Source organism: Brienomyrus brachyistius, chromosome 1 (assembly GCF_023856365.1).
Source record: "Brienomyrus brachyistius isolate T26 chromosome 1, BBRACH_0.4, whole genome shotgun sequence".
NCBI lineage: Eukaryota > Metazoa > Chordata > Actinopteri > Osteoglossiformes > Mormyridae > Brienomyrus > Brienomyrus brachyistius.
Genome location: NC_064533.1, coordinates 21843463 through 21870125, shown reverse-complemented (window position 1 = coordinate 21870125; position 26663 = coordinate 21843463). Strand labels below are relative to the sequence as shown.

Sequence of the window (26663 nt, the reverse complement as noted above, 5' to 3'; positions counted from 1 at the left end):
GCCCACCACAGCTGCCCCTACACATAGATCCTGTGCAGACATTCCTTTGCTCTGCAGTCACTCACATTCTTCATACCCCATCTGTGAAACCTGGCTTCAAAACAGCTGACGAGATCCAGGCCCACAGCCAGAAATGGTTTGTGGGTGTCCGGAAGCCCTTTCAGCAGGTCTCTATCAGTTGGGGAAAGGGGGAGCATAAATGTGTAGATTTCACCCACCAGGGTCTGAAGCAGATTTCAAGGTGGAGTTCAAACTTGTTATTCCATACTTGCTTGAAAGATAGCAAAAAAATTCTGGGGGGTTCAGACTTATTTTACTACTTCACTCCATGCCTGCCTAGACCTCATACATCTGCACAACACCCATGAATATAGTAAGGACCAGTGAAGTGTGGAATGCTGGGAATGTGTTCTCCACTGGTGTTGAAAATGCACTCGGTTTATGCTGCTGCCTTATGTGGACATAACCTCAAGCTCAGGACACAAGATGTGGTGAATGACTATTTCCAATTCCCCTTATTTCCATTAGATGTTTCATGTGTACAGATATATATATTAAAAAAGCATCTCCCTGTCTTACTTGTATGTTTATACATATTGTACGACATATCAAGACAACAAACACTCTGCATTTTTATAACAGATCATAACACTATGTGTTTCATTTAAGATATATACTTTATAAAACTAGATTTGCATATTCTCGCTTATCAACACAACACAGAAAGACTTATTATGTGCGTGGAAATCACTTCAATCTAATCTGCCATGTGTGGTAAACAGGAAAACCACATTCCTGACACACACAATGCTCGAATGAGTGAGTCTTCGGACCACAGAGTCAAAGTCATTGAGTCAAAGGTCACCCGAAGCGTGACATCTACTGATAGATAGCTGTCAGTCAAGCATTTTCAGCACTCAGATGAAGAGTTTGGCAGCAAACCTTCCCAACATCCCAACTTCCCAACATCCAGCACCTGATGTAGGTGCTATGGAAGGTGGTTTGGTAACAGGTGCTATGGAAGGTTGTTTGGTAACAGGTGCTATGGAAGGTGGTTTGGTAACAGGTGCTAAGCAATTTAAAAAAGGGACTTTGATGATACAGGTAGAATTACATCACATATAAGCTGAGGCGGGGCGGCATGGTGGTGCAGTGGTTAGCACTGTTGCCTCACACCTCTGGGACCCGGGTTCGAGTCTCCGCCTGGGTTACATGTGTGTGGAGTTTGCATGTTCTCCCCATGTCGTCGTGGGGTTTCCTCCGGGTACTCCGGTTTCCCCCCACAGTCCAGAAACATGCTGAGGCTAATTGGAGCTACTAAATTGCCCGTAGGTGTGCATGTGTGAGTGAATGGTGTGTGAGTGTGCCCTGCGATGGGCTGGCCCCCCATCCTGGGTTGTTCCCTGCCTCGTGCCCATTATTTCCGGGATAGGCTCCGGACCCCCCGCGACCCAGTAGGATAAGCGGTTTATACAATGGATGGATGGATAAGCTGAAGCATAGATGGTTAGTAAAATTCGGGCCTAGTGTATATCCTTGTGAACAGGATGGCCCTCTGCCAGTCAGCACGGAAATTGTTACGGTTTGAATAAAAGTCTCTCTTTATACTGAACCTGCACTGGAATCGAGGGCATCAAAAGGGTTTTGTGTCCAGTTGCCACGGTGATGTACTGATCGGTCCAGTCTTGCACTAACAGCGCAGCATGCCAGACGAATTTTTGACCAAAATACATTAGGTTTTGCTTGGATGTGCTATGTTGCTCTTTATAGCTGCGCTTAATTATTCTGAAGGTTTACAAGAATAAATCACTTTTGGCCGCGGCACATTGGTTTGACAGCAGCTTCTCTGTCAGGCTGCTTGGCATCTGCTTCGGCCATTTCCAACGAGGTGAAGTCCCTCCCCTCTTTCAGATCGCAGAGCAAACATGCGGTGCAGCCACAGTCATGCTGAACGGCTCCATCCCCACCCCGTTTGACCCCAACAGGTCAGTTCCCTCCCATCTGCTCTGCTTCCACAACCATGGACCTGCACTGTCTGCAACTGAGGGCTTAATAGACAAAATTCTCACAAAAAGAGAAATCAGGATCGCACCATTCTTGCTCCTTGCTCTGCTGATGCTATGGGAATCACAGAAAGCTGACGCAAGCCGGCCTTTTAAAACCTGACTGTCCTCTCAAGTGAAATGTTGCTCAAATGTTCTCAGCCACACTGTGTACCTGCACCTCAGGCCTGAAACCCTTATGATCACATCCTATTGTGTCCATTACTGTTACTATTAAACTGTAGCCATTCACCTCCAAAAAGCATTTATCCAGTATAAGGCTGGCAGTGAGCCTGGAGCCTATTGCAGGAGGCACAAGGCAGGGGGACACCCCAAACAGGATCCCATCTTGGGGTATATACACTCACTACGAGCTATTCAGATCTACCAAATCACCCGTTTGCATGCGTTTTAATTCTAGCAGAAGAACATGCAAACTCGGCACACACAGACCTAGGAGTGGGAATCAAACCTCAAACCATGGAGGTTCCAGTCTATAGTGTTTATCTACTGAACCACAATACACTACTGCTTAATTTAGTTCCATGGCAATTGTTAATATTGTGTTTTTTAGCTATAACCACACTACCAGTCAAAAGTTTTTGCATACACTGAAATTTTCTACATTTGCATGTTACTCAAGATTTACTAAAATACACTCAATAATCTTTGCTGACAAAATTTACAGCATGTTCACCATTTGAGTACCTTTATTAGCAAGGAAATGTCATCTTTGATTAATCAAAGTAACGTCACTAGCATTTAAAGTTAAAGGACAATCTAGAATTTGACTCTGGGATTACCACACAACCTAATAGGATGTCAGACATGCACTGTTACGTACTCTTTCCATGTTATAAAGGAAACTGGTTTTATTTCACTTATATTTCCATTTATAGTTGTTTCCAGTGCTTAAGAATAAAATATCTGCAGTTTATTAAATAAATGAAAAAGTGGTAAAAACCTGCTAGCATAGGTTACTGTAACACAGATATGTAATTCAAAACAACACTAACAATAATGAAATAACACTTATGATTTTTTTTTCTTCTGGCAGTACTTTTGGCAGGATTGAAGCGAAAAGGTTAAAATACCCCCTGGTGAGCGGTCTGACTGTGGTCCTGGTCACCCAAACGAATGTGTAAGCTCCACACCGTCACTCACTCCCAGCCCTGAGCGCACCTAACAATCAAGAACCCCGAATACCAGGTACCGGTGTACCAGGAGCTGGGAGGGAACCAAAACGTGGAACTGTCCCGGGACCACGAGCACTGGGTTGAGAAACACCGGCTTGCACCAATCCCTGGAATTCATGAACAACCTCCTCTCAGAACTAATAGGGTGAAGGCTAGCATTCCGCAAAGTAAGCTGTCTGATATGCTTTTCTTTTCTTACAGGACAAGCTGTGAAAATGACTCCTTGCAGAACCTTCAGAGAGTCCTGGATCAATCGCTGACATACAGCTGCAAAGTCGTGCTGCAGTAAGTTTCTGTCCCCAGTATGTTTTCTTTCTCTATTTCTCTTTTAAAATGAATTGCCGTTCACCATTGACAAGCACCTTGGGGTGACTAACATCCCGTAGTGCCCTATATTATGTCTTGAATTGTCTTTTACTACACTGATGTTTTTGTCCTTTATTTCCACTCTTGTTGATCCTTTTTTCCCCTCCATCCACCCGTCCCCAAGCCACGAGAATTTCAGTGTTCCTCAGAACACATGACAATAAAACTGTACATTATCTCTGAACTACTAGCCACCTTCTTATGGTCTTCCGTTACTCTCCCTCCAAAATGTCAGGTCACAAATCCTGGACTGCATCTCAGACCCCCATATGCCTTGTGGTAAATGCTGGTGACACTGACCAATAAGAAATGTGAAGAACAAGTTTTCTCCAATCAAGGAACTGGGACAAACCAACAGGTTTACAATTTAAATTGGGAAGGGTTTGCACCACTTTGTATTGTTGTAAGGGAGATGTTTTTGTTTGTATTATACAGGAAATGCCTTGCTTACATTGGGCCAGTTTTAGTGCGATTTTCTCTGTGATACTACTCATAATTCATAGTCCTTGATTGTTTTCTGTGGCCACATGAATCAGTCTTTAGGCCAACATGGTGGTTTATACAGCCCTGACCAGAAGGTGTTGGGATTGTATCCTGTGGTTGGCAGCGTAATCATAATCCCACTGGGTCCTTGACTAATACCCTTAATCCCAAATGTTCTAGGGTCATTGCATGATAGTCAATCCTGGGCTCTGACCCAAAAATCGCATTTTTCATGGAGAGCAAGATTGGGTATGTGGATATTTGACAAATCTCAATGTACCTTCTATAACCCCCCTCCAGCTCATTGCTGCCCCCTAGTGGAGCTCATGTTGGCATCTTACGCAATGACTGTAACGTCATGGTTAGCTAGACCAGTGGTTCTCAACCTTTTTTGCACCGCAACCCAATTTTTACCATGCCAGCTCAGTCATGACCCTATATGAAGTATAGGTTTAAATTACGGCTATGATCAAGCATGCAGTGAACTCTGCAATTTACGACAATCAACAGCTATCACACAATCTGATTGTATGTGCGAGTTACTTTTAAATTAAGCATCTGTGGTTCAGCTTCTTGGATTGGTTGAGTTCTCACTAGTTTTACGCTATGCATTTACAGACTCAAGACCCATTTATATAGGTTAATTCTAGGATTGGGGCTGGGAAATCTGATCGTGGATCAGAATAGGAGCTTGCTGGTATTAAAATGCTAACATTTTCAACTCTGCCTTTCAAAACTTGTCGCGACCCACAGGTTGAGAGTCGCTGACCTAGACGATTAAGCCAATAGTGTACTACAACAAACTATCAATGACTTGGAGATGTAGATTTAATATTTTTTTTTGTTATATTATCAATATATTGTTGGGTCTGTTGCTGAAAAACATTTGTAAATTCAATGCCTTTGTGTCTTTGACCTTCTACTGTAAATGTCTGACTCCAGAAGTTTTTGTTATAGTCTTACCTTGTACAAATTACTTGTAAAAGTGCTTTTTCTGAACTGTTATGGGTGAAATTCATTCAAGCAGTTGAAAATTAATCAATTTAATTTATAACAAAATTAGGGGCAGCACAGTGGTTAGCACTGTCACCTCACACCTCCAGGACCTGGGTTTGAGTCCCTGCCAGGGTTCTTTGTGTGTGGAGTTTACATGTGCTCCCTGTGTCATCGTGGGGTTTCCTCTAGGTACTCCGGTTTTCCCTCACAGTCCAAAAACACACTGAGACTAACTGGAGTTTGCCCTGCGATGGGTTAGTGTCCCGTCCTAAGATGCAGTTTCAGAAAATGGATGGATAACAAAAAGGAATAATGTGCCTCCCTGTGCCCTTGGCAAAAACTGGCACAGCAAATCTAACTGCGTTGGACCAATTAAATTCCTGTATTTTTACTGCTTGACCAGAGCCATAAATCACATCATTAGCTGGAAATACAGGCCACTTCAGGTAGGTGCTACAGGTATAACACTAACTGGGTACTGGTGAAGGGGGGAAATACAACCTAATAAGAACGGTAAAAGGGGAGAAACAAAAATCGCAATTTTATTTCTATTTACATTTAAGATAATCTTTCATTTAAAAAAAAAACTGCTACATTCTGAAGTTCACAAACATCTCCATCCTTCCGGACAGGAACCAATAGAGATTCATACTAATATTTTCTAACGCTTTTAATAAAAGTAACCCAGTCTACCTTTTAAAATATAAAATATACTGTCAATATGAAAACTATTACGCAAAACATTCTCTATAAGTGTTTGTACAGCTTTCTGTTTCAAAAGGAGTGAATATCTGTGCATGACTGCAGATTGTCCACCTGAGGTACAACACTGTAGAATAGCCCTTAGCAAGCAGCCTGTCCCCTATTAAATCCATTGTCCATTGACTGCTTCGTAATTGTCATGCCTACAGAGACCCACGGGTAGCATAGCACTAAAACCTGCTGCTCTTCCACTTCAGGAAGCATGGTTAGTGATGTACGCAAAATGTAATGACCTGAGCCACAGCCACTGTGAGAGCTACGGAAAGGCACCTGGTGATGGCTGCAACTTGGCTCAACAAGAGGTTTCTTGTTGTCAAGGAACCAAGGGTGGGGGGCTGGGAGGGGGGCATTAGGAGTAGTGCTGCGTGAAGCTCTGGTGGAACTCCTTCACCTTGTCAAGCACAATCTTCAGCTTGTCTGTGGGAGGTAGGATGGTCATCCTGGGGAAAAAGGTAGAGAAGATCTCTATGCTTGAGTTTTTCACACAATAGGGAGGAGGGATCTCTAGGACCTTGCAAGCTGTCGTTACAGAATAAACTCAAGTGCCGTTCATCATTGACAGAAGGCTGAAGGCCGGCCTCTAACGGACATCTAACAAAACTGGATCTTAATCTTAGCTCATATTTTTTGTCATAGATTAATTGGTGAATGCTTTATGCATTGACATAAGTAATACTGTGCATTCGTACACCAGAAATTACAGGTACATTTTCACGTGTAATGGATCAGTGCTTTAGAACTTGGACCAACTATCCATCCATTTTCTACAGCTTAGGTCTGGCTCATGGAGGCAGCAGTCTGAACAGGGATGCCCAGACCACGCTCTCCCCAGCCAGCTTCTTTTGGCGGAATCCCATGGTGTTCCCAGGCCAGCGGAGAGATATAATCTCTCCAGTGTGTCCTGGGTCTGCCCCAGGGCCTCTTCCTAGTTGGATATCACCAAAACACCTCCCCAAGGAGCTGTCCAAGAGGCATTCTAGACAGATGCCCAAATCACCACAGCTGGTGGAGCAGCATCTCTACTCTGAGCCCCTCCAGAATGTCTGAGCTCCTCACATCGTTAAGGCTGAAAACTACATTTTTGCAGCTTGTATCCATGACCTCATTCTTTCATTCACTACCCAAAGCTCGTGACCAGAGGTGAGGGTAGGAATGTAGATCAACCGGTAAATTGATAGCTTTGCCTTCTAGCTCAGCTCTCTCTTTACCACTACAGAATGGTACAGCATCCCCATAACTGCTGATTCTGCACTGATCCGCCTCTTGTTCTCCTGATCCCTTCTCCCTTACTTGACAACAAGACCCTGAGATACTTGAACTCCTCTGTTTGAGGCAGTAACTGATCCCCAATCCAGAGGATGCCATCGACCCTTTTCTTTTTGAGAACCATGGCCTCAGACTTGGAGTTGCTGATCCTCATCCTGGTTGTTTCACACTCAGCTGCAAACCAACCCCAATGCACTCTGAAGGTCACAGCCCAATGAAGCCCACAGGACCACATCACTGTAGATCGGGTGGCAGTCGAAGAACTTGGACCTCTATAGCCTAATACCTCAAAATGACACTAATGTTTCTTGGAAATGCATTATTTATTATCAATAGGGTGACAAGAGGTCACGGGCCATGTGACTGGACATGCACCTGAAGTGGTAGGTACCATCCATCTGTCCAAAACCACTCCCTGGGACCAGGCAGATACCAGTCTCCTCCAGCAGCTTCATGCAGTAGAACATGTCTGGGGCCTGGCCCATTTCCTATGTGCAAGGAGATGGGGACGTCAAAGTGTGTGACACAAGAATAACACTGACTGGGCAGGGATGCAGGACGGGAACTGTTTCATCACTGAGTGCTAAATTTGTGTCCTTTAAGGCAGGAAGGAAAGGTAGTGGGGGGGGGTAGGCTTGTTCCTGCAGCCCAAACCAAAAAGTTACTTTGGGCCCCACGTCCCTCCTCAGATATTTCAAAATCTTTAAAATAAATAAATACATTTATAATAGTTAGTGACTAGAGACCAAAGACCCTAGATAGCTAGTTGGCAGAACATGCTACTTTGGCATCTCATAATAAGGAACACGGAACACATTCATGTAATATTTAGCAGAGTCACTGATTCTGGCCATCTAGGGGCCCCCACACAAATATGTGGTTTAGGCAGTGATAAAAATTAGGGGGGGGGGCATACCTTGGCCTCTGCCACTGCCCGCTCTGGCAGGCTAATGCGGGGGAAGCAGTACATGGCCCCCTGGACCGGGTTGCAGGTGATGCCCGGTATCCTGTTGAATGCCTCCTGTGCCAGCCTGGCCTTCATCGCCAGATCACGCAGGTTGGCTGCTCGCTCCTGTAAGCGGGTGGGAATGGGGGCAGGGGTGGGGGGTGATGGGAGAATGAGCAGATAGAGAGACCACCAGGCAGTAACACGCTCATCTATATTAAATGTGGAAATGTGCAGAATCACATTAAAGGTCCAAAAACACTCAATTATTCTGCCAAGTATATCATATAAACATATAAAGCCACTTGGTAGAATCCCATCAAATCTGATCACAAATTAAATGCAGTTTCTTTTCTTTGCATCATAAATTTGGACATGTGGTCCGCTTCCACAAACTTATAATAATCATAAACAGGTTACACTTACATGGCGCCTTTCATAAACCCAGTGTCATTTTACAAGGAAAAAAAGACATAGCAGTTAAGAAGAGAAATGCTCATTAAACAGGAAGGTCTTTAAGTCAGATTTAAAAGTAGTCAATGAAGAGCAATAAGAGGGATTGAGGAAGAGAATTCCAGAGTTTCTTCAGTGATGGGTGAAGTGGTACTCCTGGATTTCTGATGACAGGAGCAGACTTATTGCACACACCATCAATACAGACGGAGAACTCAGATGTTTTGGATAATGAGGATTTAGAACCTACCATTAAAACTTCGGTTTGTCATTATTTAACTTGAGAGAGTTGCCATGTATTCAAAACTTCAAATCAGAGACGAATGCCATTAGTGTTTTCGGAGGGGATTCGATCTAACATATAACCGAATATCATCTGCGTAGCAGTGAAAGTGAAGGCCATGGCTACAAATGATCGGACCAGAAGGGAAAGAGGGAAATTAAAAAGAGAAGGGGACCAACAACTGATCCCTGAGGGACACCACACTTTACAGGAGCGTCAGAGGACTTGTTTGCCTAGAATGAAAAACTGTTGCCTGTATGTGAGGTATGACCTTAACCAGAGAAGGGCTATGAGTACAGGAAATGAATACCTTATGATTTACCGTGTCAAATGTCGTACTTAGGTCTAGGAGAAGGAGAATGTTAAGAGCACTGTCATTAGCTACATGAGGAGATCACTGACAGTTCTCGAAAGAGCTGTCTCAGTACTGCGCTGTGAGCCAGATTGAAAAGGGTCATCAAGTGCGTTTACACAAAGAAAAGTATAAGGTTGAGTGGCTACCACTCTTTCCATCACTTTTTGTAGAAACAGAAGATTCGAGATAGGTCTATAATTAGAAAAAGATGCTGGATGCATCACCCTGACCTCGATGAAAGTGCTGTAGGAGGGCTCATCCCGCTGGGGAGGGTTCACCACCAGGTCGAGGAGAGCCTGGCCCGGCACGGGTGGGCATAGCCGCACCGAAACCATCTTTGTCAGCTGTGCCTTCACTTCCGGGTCCATGTTGATAACCTCCATGTAACCTCCCCGGAAACCACACCTGGGGGAGGCAGACAAGTTATGGTTACCATGGAAACACCATCCATCAATAATGCCGTAATGGATGTATGCATGGTGAGTGTGTGTATGGGGGGGAGGGCTGGGGGCTGATGTGACTCACTCTCCCATGTAGCATTTGGAGGTGGAATGAAAGGAGACCAGCTCCACGATGTTCGAGTACTCTGGCCCCATCTCGAAGAGCACCTTCTTGAAGGAATGGAACTGGCAGTCCTCTGCGTACACATTGTCCTGGTACACCTGAAACCAAGGCAAGTCCATCCACAATCCATCCTCTGCTCATATACATGGGGTCTACAATCCAAGAGGTATTATGGTCAAGTTTATGGGTGTTTACTTAAGTGTACTTAGATGTATTGTGAATTGTCTGCAAACTCCTTTTTTTTAAATTGGTCACCCCTATGGGCAACCATGACATTGTAGGCTCTAGTCACACATCTGGCTGTACGAGTGGCTTTGGATGTTTAGCAAACTAAATAATGTGAAGAATAATGAGAGATTATAAAGTAGTAGCAGAGAGCAGGAAGGAGGACAGAGAAGGTCAGACGGCCAACAGCTTGTATAGTATAATTAGAAAAAAAAGGTGATGTCACAGTCACCTCATCAGCCATCAGGAAGAGATGCTCTTCAGCGGCGAAGCGGATGACATCCTCAATGCATTGGCGGCTTTGGACCTGACCTATGACGCAAAAGACAGAGGGAGACACAGCAGTTAAAGAAAATTGACATGTGGTACTGACCCATCTGGGATCAGACCGGCAACCCCAGTTCTGCCCCAGAAAAACGGTCACGTACACAAGTGGAAAATAGGCATTCCTTCAAGAACACAGGAATAACTCCAGCTCTGGAAGTTACACACATTATATGAACTTTGACAGCTGACTCATGGCTGGACCTAAGAACATATTGATTGATGATTCACAGTGGCTCAGTGGGTATTTATGGAGGAAGTCTAAACCATAGTGAAAACTTCTCTCAGACTAATGTTAAACTCGAAAGGGGTAATTGGTTGGTTCTGGACTAACCAGCAGCAGAGTGGGGGACTTATGCTGGTGTTCTAGAACAGCGTTTCCCAAACCAGTCCTCAGGAACCCACAGACGGTCCATGTTTTTGCTCCCTTCCAACTCCCTGCCAGACAGTCCTCATTTTTGCTCCTATTAGTTGCTCAGAGGGAGCAAAAACATGGGCTGTCTGCAGGTCCCCAAAGACCAGGTTGGGTTGCTGATATAGAAGCCTAGACCAGCTCCATGCCTATATAGGACTCACCAGTGGGATTTCCAGGGTTGATGACGCAGAGTGTGCGGGGGCTGCAGTGCTGCTGGGCAGCCACCAGGGCACGTCGTAGCTCGCTAACATCCAGGGCCCAGCAGCGCTCCTCGTCCAGGTAGTAACTCACCTGGATGGCACCGAGCTCCGCCAGAGCGGCGGAATAGAGGGGATACTGGGGGATGGGGATCATGACCCCTGTTCGGGTCCGACCCTCGCCGCTCACCAAAAGTTTCAGAATCGTCTGGGGGAGGAGGGGGGATTGTGTAAGTAAAATGTACCGATAACAGAAACGGATAAATAAAATGAATAACAGCTGGGAATGAAAAGCAGACCAAGAGACCACCCCCGCAGTGTGTCAGGGGAAGCTGACCCCGGACGGCCATCCATCGCCTACCACAATCCCGTCGCTGGCACCCGTGCACAGGTAGATGTTGTCTGGGTTGCAGGTGATGCCTCCATCTCTTCTCTCGATGTAGCGGGCGACATCCTGACGCACGCACTCTATACCCTGACTGGCACTGTAGGCCCCTAGGAAAGATATGACCAGTCAAACGTACCAGTCAGAGGTTTGGACACACCTATCAACAGGTTTATTTATACTATTCTCTGCATTTTATAATAATTACAGGCACCAACACTATAGAATAGCATAAGCAATTATTTGCTGAAAGAACAGCATTTAAAAAAAAATAATAATTTGTTGTTGGTGAGAGGGGCAGCTTTGTGGGTTGAGACTCAGAAAGTTGCCAGTTCAAATCCCATGAACAGTGATGCCACCACTGGACCCTAACCCCAACTGCTCCAGGGACTGGCTGACCATATTTTCTCCTCTACGCCAGTTTGAGGTGGCCTCCTGGGATGCTTTTTCAAGTGGCCTGAAGGAGATCCTACATACACTCTATGGGAAAAAGTATTGGGACACTTGGCCATTAAACCTACAGGAACTTTTATGACCCCCTATTCTAAATCCATAGGCATGAATATGGAGTTGGTTCCCCCTTTGTAACTATAATGGCTGCCACTCTTCTGGGAAGAATTTCCACCAGATTTTAGAGTGTTAGTGTGGGATTTTTTGCCAATTCATACAGAAGAACATTTGTAAGGTCATACACTGATATTGCATGTGAAGGCCTGGCTCACAAACTCCATTCTAGTTCCTCACAAAGCTGTTCGATGGGGTTGAGGTCAGGGCTCTGTGTCGGCCAGTGAAGTTATTCCACATCAAACTCACCCAACCATGCCTTTATGGACCTTGCTTTGTGCATTGGGATACAGTCATACTGGAACAGAAAAGGCCCTTCCTTCCCCAAACTATTTCCACAAAGGAAGCATAGAATTGTTCAAAATGTCTTGGTATGTTGAAGCATTAAGGCTTCCCTACACTGCAACTAAGGGGCCTAGACCAACCCCTGAAAAACAGCCCCATACCATTATCCCTCCTCCACCAAACTGTACAGTTGGCACAATGCAGTCAGGCAGGTAATGTTCTCCTGACATATGCCAAACCCAGACTTATTCATCAAACTGTGAAGACAGAGAAGCGTGATTCATCACTCTACAGAACACATTTTCACTGCTCCAGAGTCCAGTGGCAGACTGCTTTACACAACTGTTACACTTGGCATTGTGCTTGGTGATGTGGGGCTTGCATGCAGCTGCTCAGCCATGGATGCCCATTCCACGAAGCTCCCAGCGCACAGTTTTTGTGCTGGGGTTAATGATTAAATGAATCTACCCCTGCTGAATACAATTACAAGTATAACCCTTGACCAAATCGCAAAGGTGGTGGTGTTGCTGCAATATTTCAGTCCAACTTATGAGTGTCAGAGAAAAGTGGTTATAGATTTAGTATGTTTGAAATTCTTGTTGTAAGTCTCACTGGCTCAGCTCTTTGTAGTTCTTCACTTCCAGTCATCAGTGGTATTGTGTATAGACTGCTTGATCCATACAGTAATTTTCTAAAGGAGTTTCCAGATTTCTTAAACTTGATGGTCACTACTGACAAAGCAACGATTGTTGGTGATTTTAATATTCACATGGAGAATGACAGTAATCCCGTAACAGCAATGTTCTTCACTCTGTTGGTGTGCTTCAAAATGCAGTTGGTATACTCATGCCAATAACCATACCCTTAGCCATGGTGTCCTGTTGGAACACTCATCTATTATCCCTCAGAATCCTCTCCTTTCAGATCATTACATGTTAACGTTTGAAATACCGCATAGCATCCCTTCGGCCCCAGCTCCAAAGTACAGTACCAGTCATTTCATGGCCTCATCGTCCACCACAGCGTTTCTCTACCAACTTCCACAGTCCTTCAACCTTACATCTGAAGCCTTAAGTGTAAATGAACTTGAACAGGTAACTGTGAACATGTTAAAATTGCTTCCACTTAAGGAAATAAAGCATAGAGATAAGACACCTGCCCCCTGGTACTCTGACTGTACTCTTGCACTTAACAGGCTTCACGCAAGCTAGAGCGCTAATGGCGCTCAACCAGACTTTGAAGTTTTCAGATCCACTTAGAAAGAGAGCCTTTCCAAGTACAGACAAGCACTAGTGACTGCTAGGTCTGTGTATCTCTCCAGACTGATAGAAGAGAACAAAAACAATCCTAAATTCCTGTTTGAATCTGTCGAGGTAACAAAGAATTCTTCAATGCTAAAGTCACAAGTCCCAGAAGCTCTTAGGAGTGATGACTTTATGACATTTTTTTTAATGGCTAAATATGATTAGCCAGCTACATACAGCTGCCAGTCTTCTGTTAGTCCTATTAGTACTGAAAATGACAACTTTGAATCTTTCTTTCCTCTAAAACAATCAGAACTGTGGAACTTTATTTTCTTCTGCTAATCATCTACTAGTCTTGTAGACACAATTCCTATAAAACTTCTTCAGGAGACTACCACTGATTAGCACTACCCCGTTAAACTTGTCTCTTAGGCTTGGATATGTTCCAAAAACTTTTTATAATAGCTGTTATTGACCTGTTCTAAAGAAACCAAATCTTGAACCTAGTGTTTCAGGATACTACAGATCTCAAAATATCCTTTCATTGAAAGATCCTGGAAAGAGTTGTTATTTAATGATTAAGATTGTCTACTAGATATGTGTTGAATGGCAAAAAAAAAATCCTTATGTTAAACACAGAAGAAAACAGAAGCACTACTAGTTAGTCCTAAGGCTGCTCGAAATAAGCTTGACAACCTCAACCTCGGTGGTCTTCCTACTCAGCCTATCACAGATCTATGTTTTGATGCTCACATAAGAAGTTTTACTACAACTGCATTCTACCACCTACGGAATACAGTCAAGCTTCGGAAAATGCTCTCCTACCATGATGGAGAAAAATACATGGGTCGTTTTAAAAATGCTGGAACCACCACATATGACATCACACATTTAAATATCATGTGGGTCACCTGTCTTAGCTGATATCATGCTTAGCTGCACAGTAACTGAACCTCTTGACCCTGTCTCTGTGCTGAAAGTATTCATTTGCAGTCACATGATTCTGCTTATAAAAGCTGGATGTTTTAGCATAACTAGCGGTTATAGCCAGTTAAGTGGTCAATGAGTGTATTTCTATTTAGATTTCTAAGTAAACAAGCATTAAGGAACACATTACCTATTCAAATATAATATACTTACTTAAATATAATATAATATAATAACTTAATATTATATTAAGCATATCAAAGTACTAGTCGTCTGAGATTTGACAAGTATAGCCAATTTTACCAGGAAGGAATAGCAATTGCACCCCCTACTGGTCAGATGAAAATGCTACATAAACATATTAAGTTCAATGAAGTTAAATCATATTGTAAAGTTATATTTGAAAATGTGCCTTGTGTTTCTCCTATTAATGTGTAATAATTTAAAGTAAAGTGTATTTATTACAGGGGGCAGCATGGTGGTGCAGCGGTTAGCACTGTTGCCTCACACCTCTGGGTCCTGGGTTCGAGTCTCTGCCAGGGTCACATGTGTGTGGAATTTGCATGTTCTCCCCATGTCGTCGTGGGGTTTCCTCCGGGTACTCCGGTTTCCCCCCACAGTCCAAAAACATGCTGAGGCTAATTGGAGTTACAAAATTGCCCCTAGGAGTGCACGTGTGAGTGAATGGTGTGTGAGTGTGCCCTGCGATGGGCTGGCCCCCCATCCTGGGTTGTTCCCTGCCTCGTGCCCATTGCTTCCGGGATAGGCTCCGGACCCCCCGCGACCCAGTAGGATAAGCGGTTTGGAAAAAGGATGGATGGATGGTATTTATTACAAATTTGTTATTATGACCAAATCTGGAATAGCCTGTAAAGAATGAATGGTTGGGCTCTTTCACTTTGCACCCCCTGGGAGAAATCCCTACTGTGACCTATGGACAGAAGTCTGCTGCCATCTCTCTCACACACACACACACACACACACACACACACAACTCACACTCACCAATACTACCCCCATTGCAGGCCTGTAGGATACGGCGCGCTCTGTTCTTGGCATCTTCTGGAAACGTGTCGTCCTCCAAGAGCTTTGAGTAGGAGCAGAGGGCCACGACCTTAAAGAGAAAGACCAGATCTTCATGGAATCCAAGAATGGAATTCCCACAAAGTACTGCAAGCAAAAGTGGACCATTACAGCCTAATTCAGGGAGCCCACCTGACGAAAGAAGGTGATTGGTCGTTGGCCCATGGCATGGGCATCACCGATGTTGGCTCTGATAACCTCAGAGAAGGGCTTCTTCACTCCCTGAGTGGAAGTAAAGGGAGGAACCACAGAAACAATGATTCATCTGCAATTGTAGGGACACATTCACTATTTTTCTAAATACACAATTCAAATAATTCAGCAGAGAGATCCTCGATCCTGCTTTAAGAGTGATCAAGGACAGATATGTCCATGCTGTAATATGGGTGCAGATGAATCATTCTTTTAGCTTGTCAATTAGAAGCTTGTGCAAGAATCCACTGTAAAACGAAATCCATGAATTTCTGAAGGGAGACCATATGTTTCTGTGGCAAGTCAATGAGCACAAATATTGAACAGCATAATAAAAAAACAGATCGGACAATTAAGATAATTACAATGCAATGACTGGACGATAACCGTTATAATAAATTAAAAATAGATTCGCAGTCAGGTAAACCTTCCCAAGAATTACAGAGATGGCATGGTTACATGTAGAACATCTGTTGTCAGGTCCTTGTTCCTAACTTCTGCTCTATATGCTACCTCCATCGCTGTGAGGTATCAGAGCCACATGTGGTCTAATAATATAACGAGACTTTGTGCGTGTTTATGTTACAACTGCAAGCACCTCCGTTGTGTTCAAATAAAAAATAAAAAAAAACAGTATTCCTGCTCAATTTCTATTGGGCAAAAATCCGGGGTTGGGCTTTAAACCTAGCCAATTAATACAAGAGAATGTGGGAAACACCCACAAATGCTCCAGCAGCCTGAGAACAGATGTGTGTACAAGAGTGTGCACGTGTCTCTTGTGTGCAAAATGCATTCCACTTATCTGTGGGTTCACTGTTTATATAAGGAACTGGGGCTTCCGGGAGACCCCCCGAGCCGCTGACCACGTGTCTCTCTTCTCCCTCTCTAGTTCCTGTTACTCCTCCCCCCCCCCCTTTCTCTATAAGGTTTCTCTCTCCCAGTGTCCCGCATTCAAACACATGATATTCCTGTTGGTGGGTCACCAGCACTGGGGTACAGTGTATCAAAGCCTGGCCATATGCCACCCAAAATAGAAACCTGTTATGTTTGAGATGCCCCCACATTACTGTGCTCAGTTGCTCTGGCATATCCATGTCTGTCTACACCCCGTAATATAATCGTATAAAGTTTATATGAAGCAGGGACATATACTGGGGCGGTGCCACAGCTGCAAGGCCCTAGCAGAAAGCTGATTGGCCCCTTCTCCTGCCACACACTCATTCAAAACATATCATTGGACAATGATAAGGTTTGCTGCTGTGTTTCAATTACAACTCCTCTTATGACCCCAATCATAAAAAAGATATTATATATGGGTCACTGACAAATAAGGGTTGGCAAGATGGCAAAGTCTTTTAAATATTTGTTTTAAAAGCATGGATCGGGTTTTTTTTAATGTAGACTTCATATTCATGTGTTTCATATCATTTGAAATGAATTTGCACCATTGCACCAAGATAAGCCTGAATGCACCTGAAAGTGTCAAACGGTGTAAGAAAAAGAATGAGAAATTTAAAAATGCATTTTTCATTAGTGTATTTAAGTGTAGTCATAAAAATAACTACTTAAAATTATCATGAAAATAGATTTTATTAGGATTATGTCGAAATGTATAATTTATGCATTTTTGACCCTCTGTGAATTGCCACCTTATGATGGAGAGGTTTTGTGCAGCTCTCTGATCCTGGGAGTTATGGTGCCACTGGTTGGGTCTTCCAAGGCAAATTGGTCCTAGGTGCGTGGCCGCAATTGTAATTCAGTGCAATTCAGAATACCCCCATGTGAATTACCTTAAAGGAAGATGTAACCCCACCCAGACTGGGGAGACCGGAACCCCGCCCTAGAGCCAGACCTTGGGGGGAAGCTCATAGATGAGTGCCTGTTGTGCAGGCCTCTACATCTGGGTCCCAGCTGGGCATAGCCCATCAGGATCACATGGGTCCTATGTCCTGTGGGCCCACCATCTGCAGGACGGGCTGCGGGGGTCGGGTACAGAGTAGATCAGATAGGAGTCAAAGGCAGGGGCCTCATGGACCGATCATCGGTGACCAAATCTGTCTATAGGTAAATAGAATGTAGCCTCTCTGGTGGGAAAGAAGCCAGAATTGGTACGAGAGGTAGAGACATCAATTAACAATAGTTGGGCTCACCTCAATACATGGCTTAGGCTCTGGAACCAAACTCTTGGAATGGGGCTTGACTCTATTCCACTCTGGAGTTGGTCTACATACAGCCCCCCCCCCCCCAGTTCAGCGCCAGTACATTGGAGTTTACCCTGATGAAAGAGAGGGTTGCCTTCTTTCAACTTTGTGTTGGGGTGACGGGCTCTTACTGTTGTCTATTCATAGGCACCAAACACTGGTTCAGAGTATACAGCCTTCTTGGAGACCTTGTATGGAGTGCTGGAAGGTACCCCTTCTGGAGACTCCATTATTCTGCTGAGGGAATTTAATGTCACATGGATAGAGACAGTGAAACCTGGAAGAACAACCTTCCCAATCTGAAGCCGAGCAGTGCTCTGTTATGGGACTTCTGTGCTAACCACAGTTTGTCCATAATGTTCAAGCATAGGGATGTTCATAAGTTCACCTGGCACCAGAGCATCCCACAGTTTGATTATCTATTTTGTAATCGTATCGTCAATTCTGTGTCCGCATGTTTTGGACACTTGGGTGAAGAGTGAAGCTGAGATGTCAATTGATCATTACCTGGTGGTGAGCTGAATTCAATGGCGGGGGAAGATGCTGGATAGACCTGGTAGACCCAAAGACATAGTGAAGCTGTGGCTGGTAAGCTCCTCCAGGGAGATACCATGATATTCATAGGCCAGTTGACAGGTCAAATCTCTCCAGCGTGTACTACGTCTGCCCTAGGGTCTCCTCCCGGCTGGACGTGCCCAAAGCACCTCCCCAGGAAGCCATCCATGAGGCATCCTAGATAGAGGGCTGACGACCTCAGCTGGCTCTATTTGATGTGGAGGAGCAGTGGCTCTACTTTGAATCCCTCCTGGATGTCCGAGCTCCTCATCCTAAGGCTGAGCCCAGACACCGTGCAAAGGAAACTCATTTCTGCCACTTGTTTTGGCAATTTTACGGGAGAAGCCAGGCTTTCTGTGTAGTCTTAGGGCAATCACTTGTGAATGTTATACTTGTCAGTCAAACAATTCTCAATACAATTCCAACTGTTTACGTTCCCATTAGGTCAACTGAAGCAGTGATTGACAGGCTTCAAACCCTTGTCTCTCACCTGGCCTGGGGATCAGAATCATGCCCTTAACCAGTTTGACCTTTAAGCAACAGGATTACCCCACAAAGGTAAAGAATAACAACCTAATGATACTTAAACGGCACAAGACATCTGGGCAGCTTGCCGAGGACGTCCTGTCCAAGACTGGCCAGTGTCCAGTTGGCTCTCGATCTAGAGCAACGCCATAGCAGCTTATTCGTGTCATAAAAACGTCAAGGTCATCGCTAGGGCTTTTCATGTAGGTACCAATCTAAAGGCTATCCCTTACTAAAGCGACAACCTCATCTTTCACACACTCAAACTGAGAAGATTCTGGGAGTGTAACGGTACATTGCATATTATTGAATCATTTGGTACGCCCCCAACAGTTTAATACACACACACACAAACTGCGATATTAGACCTGTCATTTTCCTACACATATTGAATGAAATATAGGATGATGTTTTTTCACAAAAATATACATCTAAACAACTGGGGTAATCTTATGTTCGAGGGATAGAATTTAAATGTTAGTATAGAACAGCAGATAGCATAAATTATCTGAATTTTGGCTAAAGGTAGTTAATCAACGTTGTTCCAGCAATATGACATAAGAGCGGTGAAGCCACCCGTTGTCGACAATTGGCTGACATAATGTGACGCCATGGGGTTGGTTAGCAGCCAGCACACTTTATACAACACGGCACTTATCTTCAAATGATGTGAACTAACATGTGTATTCATGTATTTGTTGCTTGCAAATGTCATTACTATGTAAAGTTTGCTGTAGAATGCATGCGCTTCATTTGTTCGTAGTGTGCGAGTGTTTCGTAAACTGTTGGTTTCCTTGTCTGCGCAACCGCTAGTATGAAACCAAAAGTGATTGTTAGTAAAGAGAGTATTTCATTTTAAAAGAGCTGCCATCTTCATTATCATGACTTGACCACTAGCCACAATACTTCTTGCCCCATTTATGCGTCTGCTGCATCAGAAACATTCTGCACTCTCTTGGGTTGTGGAGTTTACAATATTGATCTGTCTACAGTTACCGTGCTGTTATTGCCTGGGGTTATTTTTTAACATTGATATGCTTACTTGCGTATATGTTCTTGTTAAATAAAATGACTATATTTTTCTTTATAAAGGGTAAGATTTGGTAGCAGTTGTGAAATGCGTCTCTCATTAGGACACCGACTTCATTTGGCACTTTGTGTTATGTTTTACATTTATTATTGCTTATATAACTATGTGATTTTATATGAACAGGATATAAAGGCAAATAAGTTCAAGGTTGTGAAGTTAGAGAATGCCAACACAGAATGCTTAGAGAGGTAGCTAGCTTGACGTTACACTTTATCATTATTTAATTTAATAGGGCCTGTACAGGTACTGTACATACGTACACTGTTAATTTAAAATAGAGTAGACAAAGCACCTACTGTTAAGAAGCACTTTAAAATTTATGTTTTTCTCTCCTTGATTCTGCACAATAAAGTAGGTCTTAGTCATGCAGCCATTTTTTTGGATGGAACGTTGTTAAATGGACAAATAAAGAGTTCGTTGTTCAACAAAACATTAATGTGTTTCTATTTTATTCTTATACATAAAAAAATTGAAACTGTACCATTAGCATGGTCCAAAAACCGTGACACATGCCAAACAGTGGGAAAACTGTACTGTTCCACCCCTCGAAGGTACAGCATTTGTGCATGTGGGCTATGGGGACACTAGCTCACAGGAGGTTAGTAAAACTTGCAAAAAGACACAACTGTGAGTAAAACTGTGTGTGTGTATGTGTGTGCGGACACTGAAGTGAGGTCTAGTTTCAGCACGTTATTGTACTTCCTCTCCTCTGGTGTCTGACTGCCACAATGCCACTGCTGTTTCCTGCATGAGAGTCTCTCTCCTGTTCCTGCTTTCCTGCGCTGTGTGTGGTTACCCCCCCCCCCCCCCCCCCCCCGCAAAACCAAGCCTAAACTTTTCATGTAAATCAACACCTAACCAGAGTGCCCAAGAATGGCCTCACCCTTTACACACTGTACTCCAGGAAGGCAGGGAGAAGGAGTGTCTAAACTGGCAGCAATTTGCTGCAATTTAACAGGAATTCGTTGCTCTGAAGACCTTGGGGCTAAACTAGGCCAACTTCTCTATTGAACCGCTTCAGATTAATTAAGGGACAGTCCGCTGAAAAGGCCCGGTGGCTCAGCACACCGTGATCCAGGGAGCACGGCGTAACCATGACTAAGGGGTAGCCATAGCAACCCCTGCCGCCTGGCACGGCCAGTCCTGCTGGCCTCAAAAAGCATTTATTCCATCCAGATCAAATATCCTGTCAATCATCCCATTCAACTGGACAATCAAAAACACTTTCCAACAAACTTTCCAACGAGTAACAATAAATAATGCAATCTTTGTTTATGATGGTATATTACAGAAAAACAACAAAGTAATTTTTCACCCAATTTAGGAATTATAAGTACAGCACAATATTAAAAGGAAAATTAATTCAAGAACATGGTCTGCTAAACCCCACTGGAATTCTAGAAGGGATCAGCATTCTCCATGGAACTGCTAAAGAAGGGAATCCAGGAATTCTTTCAGGCGGGAGTGTCACCTACCCCTCAGTCCAACAGCATATACCATAAGGGTAACGTGATGGAATATGTTCAGCGAAGACATCAAGCCTTATTAATTAACATATACAATAAAGCAACTTTTAATTCTGCAATGGAGTAAATCTGAAAAGCAAAAACCTCCGTCAGGGCTTCCCTTTGGCTTCTGCTATACTCAAAAGACACCAGCTTCGATTTCACCAGGACAACTTATACAAACATGTGCCTCAAATGAGCCTGCGTGAATGTTCACCTCCACTTGTTTCGACCAAATAACTACACAGGCAGTTCAGCTCAAACTCCACGGTTGAGAAGCAGTCTTGACATCTGGACTGGGGTGGGGGATGAGGGGGGACGGGCTCAGTTGTCCCTGGGCCCTGGACCAAGGGGGGGCTCCAAAAGGGCACTCTAACCTTTGAATAACCTCCTGGAACAATTTGTGAAACATACATATTTATGAAAACCTTATTGAAACCTTATGAAAATTAATATATATTACTTTACTTATATCACAAAAAAGCTTATTTGACTCTTGCATGTTAATGTGGTTTATCTTAAATGTCATTCATATTTTGTTGATATTTGTGTTTATTATAAACACAAATTAAGTGACTTAATTTACTGTTTGTATTCTAACAGAGTCCAAATTCCGTGCATATGGGACATGCAGCTGTCCCTTGTTAATGTCCTTTGCATTACTGCTAAAATGGCAAATATCAATTTACAATAAGGCATCTGCATGGGTTTAATGTGCATAATATATTCAGAATGTCCACAATTGGTCCTGAGAATGGACTTTTTAAGAATTAACAAGTTCTCTAGATGGCCTTAGGGCCTCCCTTAAAGTCGTCCTCAGTACCTAAAAAAAAAAAAAAAACCCTTTCCATTTCGACGTCCTAAGGAAAGGACGCCCTTTGAGGACGTCATCCTGACCAAAAGAGGACACCCTAAGGACATATTGCTATTTGCTGGGCATTTTGATACATAAATCGTTAAACAAGTGTCCATTATATATATGCAGGATATTTTGGCATATTAATAATTTTCATGCCAAAAAACGCATAGGGCATCAATGATTTGCCTCCATCTGCTCCCGTCTTGGGCTACGTGTTCTGCGTCACCCCACATCGTCCATCTCCTTCAGCTTTTTCCATCTCAGTTTGCTGCCAGGTTGTTTCGGACCCGCCTTGTTTGTGCTGCCCAGGTGGTGTCCATCTCAGAGACCTCTTTATCTCGGTGATGATCTGTGCTGTTTTGGAGTTTCAAACATGGTGTGGACATTCCACTTTCCTGAGCAGATTTTAGTTTTGGGCTATCTGTCGTACCTCTGACTTCCTGCTGGAGGCTTCCATCAGAAAAAGTTGTACTGTCATTTATTAGCCTGAAGTCCAGTACAGGATGTGTAACTGTAGCATTTATCATCATTTCCGTAACTTGATGGAAGTTTTATGGGGTGGGGTCGTTGGCCTCATGCCCAACCCGTGGGACCAGGTGCTGAATTTCATCTGGTCTCTATACTGAAACCTGCCCGGCTAGGATGAACCTGCCAGTCCCCACCCCTAAAGTTCTCAGTGGTCATCGAAATGCACAAGTCTCCTCACCACGACAATTTACCAGGACAGGGGGAAAAACTAACAGATAATCAATATAGAATCTCTGCTATGGTAGCAAATTTTGACAAGGCAGTAAACAAATGGCAGAACTCCACCCAAACAAACTTAGTTTTTACAAAAGCAATAACTAAAAGTGGCAGCAATCCATTTAACAAAATATGATTTCAGTTTGCAGTCAATTTCTTGCCTTTTTCATGTTCTGATCCTTTTTAAGGGTCATTTTAACAGAATTTCAGGTAACAAAAAAGCACTGAAGTAAAGAATTAATGACTTGAATTATATTGTGATAATTAACAATATCATTCTGGGTAGGAGGTCCAGATTTGAAGAACCTTGGGCTAGGAGATCATCCAACCCCTGGGCACAAGCAAGACACACGGCAAGGTTGATCTGAACCCTCTGAACCCTTTTTGGCTAGTCAAAATTCTTGTGATTACAGCTTAACAGGAGAAGGTGTACTCAATACGCTAATTTTCCCTGCAATGATCACCCATACCATGCCTGAGCTTTAGAAAATGGAGAAATGTGACTAGCGCTATACAATTTCACTTAGATAAGCATCTCAAACACGCGTGCAAAACGTTGAACAAAATAGTAGCTCTTTTTGAGCTATCATTCTCGCACAAGGCGCTCTAACCGGGGTCTCCGCTTTCAGTCCCGCCTTTTTCTCCGGATTCCAGTGAACAATATGCAATGCATGCAGATTTACAATTATCACACAGGTGGTCAGTAATGCCAGTAGAACCTTCGCCTTTTCAAATGTGGATGTGAACTAAATGTTAGGAAATTTTCAGATCCAAATATACGTTAATATGCAAAACATTAGTTCATAAAAACGTATGACATGTGTTACCCTAAAAATTTAAATGCTTATAATGGATGCACGTCGTTAAATCTCACCTCTTTGAGCTCGTTCTCTATCTGCACGGCGCGCTGCACGATAGGACCCCTCACCGCGTATTCCACCTTCTTCACGTTGGGGTTCATGGTGTCTGCGGTTAGCACCTTCCCCCGTTGACACACCACGCCGTTTTCCGTCATCTCCCACAGATCGAGTACACAGTTCGAGGAGACCTCTGTCAGAAAAATGGGGGAAGCTCCTTTAATGCCAGGCTGAGCGTATCAGCCCAACAACTTGCGGCAGAAGTTTCTCTAACCTCAACCCCACCACCCCCCCCTCCCCCTTTTGAGTCGGCATGCATGTCAATGACAATCGCTTCGGTTCACTTTTACAGCTTAAACGGTACTAAATGAGCGATCTGGCTGCAAAATGAATACCTGCAATAAACTCACCGGTCCCGATGACTCCAAAATAATTAAATACGCCAAGTGCAGTGGTATCCCCGCACGGAGCTCAAAATTCACGAAATTAAAAGATAAAACACGGCTTACCGCCCACTGACTTCACTGATTCCCGGAAAGTTTGGTCAAAGTTATTAATGCCAATTAAAAATGATAACCGATCACCCATATCAAATTTGGTTGGAAGCACTTGCCTTATGATTACCAGATTAATTAAATTGAACAAAATCCTTTATTTCTCGTTCTCTACGCACACGATAAACGCTGCCCTGACTCATTTGAAGCAAAAGCACTGAAAAACACGGACAGTGCTAGCGACAGTTATCAACAAGCCGACCGCCGAGGTCGAAGTTTTACTGAAAGGTTCCCATCCTTACATAAATGTGTAACTGGACTTTTATTTTGAATGGTAGAATAGTTAGTTAAACAGACGATAATAAAATGACAGCGTAGAGTTTTACCTACCACAGTATAATTAAAAAAAGACACCAACGACCATGATCTTGAAACATGTTATGAGATAACACACGACAACCCTGTTTATTGAGGACTTCAAAAATTGCGTGATGCTTCGTCATTTCAGAGCCAAATGCCCTTAACTGAAAATAACACTGTTCCCGGGGGTGTTATCAGGAAAGCACACACAGGCCACGGACCAGCTGTCAGTACCGGCCCCAACCAAAACAACTCATAAACCACAACTGTAGCCCAGGCAGGCAGTGTCACTTGTGCAGCTGCCCAAAAGCTGGGAGTGTGGCTTTCTCGTGGGCACCTGTGGCCCAGCATTTGGATCTGCAGTGATGTGACGATTGCGATGCAGGTGCCTTGCGTGGTGTAGACTTCCGCATTTCCCCACTTGCACGACTTGCCCATCCGCCAGTTTTGGATGAAAACTATGCGGTGTCCAATAAAAATAAATTATATTGATTGCAAAGTAATATGCCTATTTAAAAATATAACTTGTGCTAGTCATATCAATTTGTAATAGTTTATTGTAAATGTATTTACTTGCATGATGGTGACATGACAACGCATGCAAGGTTGTGTGTCAGTCATTTCATGCATGCATGAAGGATGCATGCTGTTGGGTGTGTCATTCTGCTTGGATTCTATGTTTCTTCTACTTCATTAAGGTTCACATAACATAGACATTCCAGTGTCTGTGATAATGTGTATGTATGTTTTCCGCTTGCAAACATTGATTTTGCTCAGCACTCATGGATTTTTTGTACTTATAGTAGCCGCACTAATCTCGGTAAGGAGCCTGATAACATTTCATCGCCACGGAATATGTTTACAGTGGTCACTACGTTTGGTCATGCAACCTGCAATCCTCCGGCCACCAGAGGGGGACATTTTAAAAGAAGGCCAGTCACTCTGCCTATTTTGAATGGATATGTAATTCCATTGGGCTTCCTCTGTATCCTGGCAATGATCCTGCCTGCTGAAGCTCAGGTTTGCACAGGAAGCCTCGTGCTCTCCATGTGGCGAGCAGACAAGGGGACCAGGACAGAGGCTGGTCCCCTTTTAGGGCTACCATATTTTCTACCCTATTCCTCCCTCTCTGGGATTTCCTCTATTGAGAACACATGTTTTTACCACTGATCTGTGTCCCATGTGGCATCAAAAACCCAAATTAGTGAACGAGCTGCCACTGTCCATCATTGAGTACACTGTCTAAATGTCTTATTGTAAACCTGCAATTTCCTTAGGAATTAATAAATTATGTAATCTAATGTAATCTATCTATCATAGAATCATAGGAATCAATCAACCAATAAATCATTTAAATTAAACCTATCTATGGAGCTGGCAGACTGATCATAGTAATATCCTATCATCTGCCATGTACTGTGATTAATGAGATGAGACAAAATACAGTTACTACTCCTATACCATTCACATACAGCATACATTAAGCACACTTCTTTAATCCATCTTGCCATGTTAAAATGGCACAGCTGGTGCCATTATCCATGTTGTTCACCAAAATGAATAAAATTAGCCAGATGAGAAACACACTGGAGACAACTGAAGTGTTAGTACCCCCAGTCTTACTTCCACTATGGGTTTAAAGAACACACTTCTGATTATTCCCATAAAATATTAAACAAAAGTAATGTTTGTAAAAAATGTTTATATTGCATCACAGCACACAGACATAGAGCAAGGTACCTCTTCAGGAGGATGGAACCAGGAGACAGTCCACTGTCTTCTGTGTCCTTCTCTGTGTCCTCTTCCAGCCTAGACACCCTTAAGCTTGGAGAGGGTGATGACGTCAACCTCCCTTGTTCCCACCCCCAATGTACAAATGAAGTCTATTCAAGGAAAGTGACTGGGGTTCAGTGACGGAGT

At 43.5% G+C, this 26663-nt stretch overlaps 2 protein-coding genes across 8 annotated transcripts in view; one reads left to right on the top strand and one right to left on the bottom strand.

Moving 5' to 3' along the window:
* LOC125739090 (ADP-ribosyl cyclase/cyclic ADP-ribose hydrolase 1-like) overlaps positions 1 to 5086 on the top strand; it is a 10696-nt gene extending 5610 nt beyond the window's left edge. Inside the window, exons 5-8 of the mRNA XM_049008838.1 lie at positions 1912 to 1985; positions 3100 to 3183; positions 3440 to 3523; positions 3840 to 5086. Of these exons, the coding sequence (XP_048864795.1) occupies positions 1912 to 1985; positions 3100 to 3183; positions 3440 to 3523; positions 3840 to 3897 (300 nt within the window). The 3' untranslated portion in view covers positions 3898 to 5086. The remainder of the gene's footprint in view (positions 1 to 1911; positions 1986 to 3099; positions 3184 to 3439; positions 3524 to 3839) is intronic.
* Positions 553 to 26653, bottom strand: LOC125739025 (alanine aminotransferase 2-like). 7 transcript variants are annotated; one of them, XM_049008708.1, is made up of 13 exons: positions 23907 to 24043; positions 18262 to 18307; positions 17886 to 17988; positions 15494 to 15583; positions 15284 to 15392; positions 11235 to 11368; positions 10838 to 11081; positions 10170 to 10249; positions 9674 to 9810; positions 9379 to 9553; positions 8028 to 8183; positions 7487 to 7599; positions 553 to 6285 (listed from the first exon to the last, which is right to left on the bottom strand). In XM_049008708.1, the coding sequence occupies exons 4-13, from the start codon at positions 15524 to 15526 to the stop codon at positions 6195 to 6197; spliced, it is 1272 nt and encodes a 423-aa protein (XP_048864665.1). In that variant the 5' UTR covers positions 15527 to 15583; positions 17886 to 17988; positions 18262 to 18307; positions 23907 to 24043; the 3' UTR covers positions 553 to 6194. The 7 variants fall into 7 exon arrangements, with proteins under 7 accessions (XP_048864665.1, XP_048864621.1, XP_048864630.1 ...); XM_049008664.1 differs by lacking the exons at positions 17886 to 17988; positions 18262 to 18307 and adding an exon at positions 26484 to 26653 and having other exon boundaries at positions 23907 to 24082; XM_049008673.1 differs by lacking the exons at positions 17886 to 17988; positions 18262 to 18307 and adding an exon at positions 24774 to 24921 and having other exon boundaries at positions 23907 to 24082.
* Between the last annotated feature and the right edge of the window lie 10 nt (positions 26654 to 26663).